Here is a 4,258-nt window from a genome sequence, read left to right on the forward strand (position 1 = left end):
GGGGGGCACAGAAGCCGCGGGAGGGACACAGACGACGCAGGAGTCGCAGTTTGAACATACTGAACCCACAAACGACAGAACAGAACTGTAACTGAGCCAGGGGCGTGGAGGTCCACCTGCGTGTCCCCAGAGGACACCACCCCCCCGGGAGGCCAGCTGGAACCTGGAGCCGGGATGTGGAGCGACTGGGGGGCCCACGCTGTGCTTTCCGCGCCCCCGCCTGCTGCCGTGTTGTGGGGAGACCCTAACCCCGGAGAATGGTCACAAGGCCTGGGGGACCAGGCGCTACTGCACACGGCCACAGCCGCCCCGCTGACGGAGCAGGAACCCACACAGGCCGCGGGGCAGCCCGGGCGGGGGCGGGGGCGGGGCCTGGGGCCGAGGGGCGGGGCCGGGGGGAGGCCTGGAGCCAAGGGGGCGGGCCAGGCCCAGGCTCCCAGGTAGGCTCCCTGCCTCTCTGCACCAGGTGCTGTCCTCACACCTGGGTCCCCTGCCTCCTCTCCAGGGTGGACCCTCCCTCCCCCCTGCGCACTGTAGTGCTCACCCCTGCGTCCCCCCATCCCGGGTGCACCCTCCCTCCCCCGCGCACAGTACGTCCTCACCCCTGCGTCGCCCCATCTCCGATGCACCCCCTCCCCCCCGCGGTGACCCCAGCCCTCCGGTCCCGCCCCTCGTGTCTGCGCTGGTCCAACAGCTCCATGTAGTACTTGCGCCCCGCCTCCGTCTGGGACCCTCCCTCCCCCCTGCGCAGTGTAGTGCTCACCCCTGCGTCCCCCCATCTCCGGTGCACCCCCTCCTGCCCGCGGTGACCCCGGCCGGCCCGTCGGCACCTGGTGTCTGCGCTGGTCCAGCAGCTCCATGTAGTACTTGTGTCTGCCCTTGAGCTTTGTGATGCTCTCGATCTCGTACAGCCGCTGGGCCGTGCGCCTGCCCGTGCAGATGCCCTGGTTCACGCTGGCCAGCGCCGTCAGCAGCTTCATGGCTGCCAGCAGAGCGGGCCGTGACCCTGGGGCTGGGACCCCAGGGCCGTGACCCCAGTGCTGGGCTCCACCTCCCACAGGAGCGACCGTTCTGCCAGGTACTCAGACTGGGTCTGGGGGTGAAAGGGGCTGGGAGGTCGGGGCAGCTGGAGGGCCTGCCGCATCCCGCTCCTTGCTGGGTCACAAGAATGGGTATGGTCGCCCGTCCATGATGAGCATGTACACGGCCCCGAGAACACATCTGTGTTAGTGTCCCGTGGCCCCTGCCCCCATGGCCCCTTCCCCCATGGCCCCTCCCTGCCCCTGGTCCCATGGCCCCTGCCCCCATGTCCTCGGGCCCTGCCCTCCATGTCCTGTGGCTCCGTGGCCCCGGACCCGCAGCCCCTCCCTGCCCCCTAGCCAGCACGAGCCCCTGGGCTGGGCCGTGTGCAGCGTGTCACGTGCCCCCAGGCCCGCGGCCCCTCCCTGCCCCCAAGCCAGCAGGTCCTTGTGCAGCCTGTCACCTGCCAGGGAGCTGGTGTGCCGCAGGCTGTACACGGCAGAGTTGGTGAGGCCGCTGAGCATGCAGATCACTGTGTGCATGAGGTGTCCGTCACACAGCACCGAGGAGTGCGTCTGGTGCACCAGCAGCTCTGTGAACTCACAGAAGTTCACCCGAAACCTTTTCCAGAAGGGCCCTGGCCCCACGATGGGGTAAAAGTCATTCTGCTGTGTTCAACACAGAACAAGGGAAGAGGGGCTCAGACGCTGTACCGGGTCTGGGCCCATCCCACCATCACGACATGGAGCTCTGCTCCTGCACAAGGGACTCTGGGTCACATGACCACATGCTGAGCCTGCACTTGGGGGGGGGGTCACATGTCCACTCTGACCCGGGCTGACCCCCAATCTCCCAGACCTGCACCTGCAGGGGACAGGCACACATCCAAACACAGGGTGACCCCCCATATCCCAGACCTGCACCTGGGGAGATGACACGTCTACTCTGACCTAGGGTGGCCCTCAATCTCCCACACCTGCACCTGGGGGGGTTCACACATCCACTCTGACACAGGCTGACCCCCAATCTCCCAGACCTGCACCTGGGGGGGACAGGCACGCATCCAAACACAGGGTAACCCCCCAATATCCCAGACTCTGCACCTGGGGGGGGTCACACATCCACTCTGACACAGGCTGACCCTCAATCTCCCAGACTTACACTTGGGGGGGGTGACACATCTACTCTGACCCAGGGTGACCCCCAATCTCCCAGACCTGCACCTGGGGGGGTGACATGTCGACTCTGAACTAGGGTGACCCCAAATCTCCCAGACCCTGCACCTGGAGGGTCACACATCCACTCTGACTCAGGGTGACCCCCAATCTCTCAGACCTGCACCTGGGGGGTCACACATTCACTCTGACACAGGGTGACCCCAAATCTCCCAGACCTGCACTTGGGGGGGTCATACATCCACTCTGACACATGGTGACCCCAAATCTCCCAGACCGGCACCTGGGGAGGGTCATGCGTCCATTCTGACATAGGGTGACCCCCAATCTCCCAGACCCTGCACCTGGAAGGGTCACGCATCCACTCTGACACAGGGTGACCCAAATCTCCCAGACCCTATACCTAGGGAGGTCACATGTCCACTCTGACACAGGGTGACCCCAAATCTCCCAGACCCTGCAACTGGGGGGGTGACACATCCACTCTGACCTAGGGTGACTCGAAATCTCCCAGACCCTGCACCTGGGGGGGACACGCACGCATCCAAACACAGGGTGACCCCCAATCTCCCAGACCCTGCACCTGGGGTCACACATCCACTCTGACACAGGGTGCCCACACTCCCATTCCTGCATTGGGGGGCTCACATATCCACACCCACCACAGTGACCCCAGCTCTCCCAGACCCTGCACCTAGCGGGGGTCAGATATACACACTCACCCGCTGACCCCAACCCCCTGAGACCCAGAACTTGGGGGTCACATATCCACACCCACGAGGATCACCCCACCTCTCCCACACCCTGCACCTCGACGAATGGTCCCACGTCCCCTGGTCAGGTCTGTAGGCTGTGTGGGTGGACCCCCACGTGTGGGAAGGAGCCGGGTCTCTAGGACCTCAGGTCACCCTGAGGAAAGCGTGCAGGCACCTCTCCAACACTCATCCCAGAGAAGCCAGGCCCTCCTGTTTTTCACTCTGGTTCTGGCTGATTTCAGGTGCTGTAAATATTCGTTGCAAACGTGAAAGGTACTTAAAAGCATGCTTTGGCACTTTGGGGACTTAGCACATTCCTGCTCCCGCTGAGCTGACAAGAAACTCCAGTGACTCTGCCAGGGGCGGAGTCAGGGGCGGGGAATGGGAAAGGGAAGAGATCACTGTGGGCTTGCAGGTGTGGACGGCACAGCTCACCAGCCGCCCATCAGCCTTCCTGCCTCTTTCCTTCATGTGCCCCGCAATCAAGTCATCAGACAACCCGCCTCCAGTCTCTTTCCACACGTGCGGCAAGGGGTTCATCAGGAGAACCGGCCTCCAGCCTCTATCCACGCACATGGCAAGACATTCATCAGGAGAACCAGCCTCCAGTCTCTATCCACGCACACGGCAAGACGTTCATCAGAACAGGCCTCCAGTCTCCATCCATGCGGACGGCAAGGGGTGATCAGGAGAACCAGACTCCAGTCTCTCTCCATGCGTACAGCAAGGGGTGCATCAGGAGAACGGGCCTCCAGCCTCTATCCATGCACACGGCAAGATGTTCATCAGGAGAACCGGCCTCCAGTCTCTATCCACGCACACGGCAAGACGTTCATTAGGAGAACCAGCCTCCAGTCTCTATCTACGCACACGGCAAGACATTCATCAGAACAGGCCTCCAGTCTCTATCCATGCGCACGGCAAGGGGTGATCAGGAGAACCAGACTCCAGTCTCTATCCATGCGCACGGCAAGGGGTGCATCATGAGAACTGGCCTACGGCCTCTATCCACGCACATGGCAAGACATTCATCAGGAGAATGGGCCTCCAGCCTCTATCCACGCACACGGCAAGATGTTCATTGCGACAAGCCACCTCCAGCCTCTATCCACGCACATGGCAAGACGTTCACCAGGGGAACCGGCCTCCAGTCTCTATCCACGCACACGGCAAGATGTTCATCAGGAGAACAGGCCTCCAGTCTCTATCCACACACACAGCAAGACGTTCATCAGGAGAACAGGCCTCCAGTCTCTATCCTTGCGCACGGCAAGGGGTGATCAGGAGAACCGGCCTCCAGTCTCTATC

At 62.7% G+C, this 4,258-nt stretch overlaps 1 protein-coding gene across 1 annotated transcript in view; it reads right to left on the reverse strand.

The window, feature by feature from the left end:
- Positions 1-4,258, reverse strand: part of LOC112812650 (cohesin subunit SA-2-like) — a 69,196-nt gene that overhangs the window by 33,588 nt on the left and 31,350 nt on the right. The window contains 2 exon segments of the mRNA XM_073902091.1: positions 764-982; positions 1,484-1,688. Of these exon segments, the coding sequence (XP_073758192.1) occupies positions 764-982; positions 1,484-1,688 (424 nt within the window).

Source organism: Callorhinus ursinus, unplaced genomic scaffold, assembly GCF_003265705.2.
Source record: "Callorhinus ursinus isolate GAN/ISIS: 27379988/994484 unplaced genomic scaffold, GSC_fseal_2.0 scaffold16, whole genome shotgun sequence".
Lineage (NCBI taxonomy): Eukaryota > Metazoa > Chordata > Mammalia > Carnivora > Otariidae > Callorhinus > Callorhinus ursinus.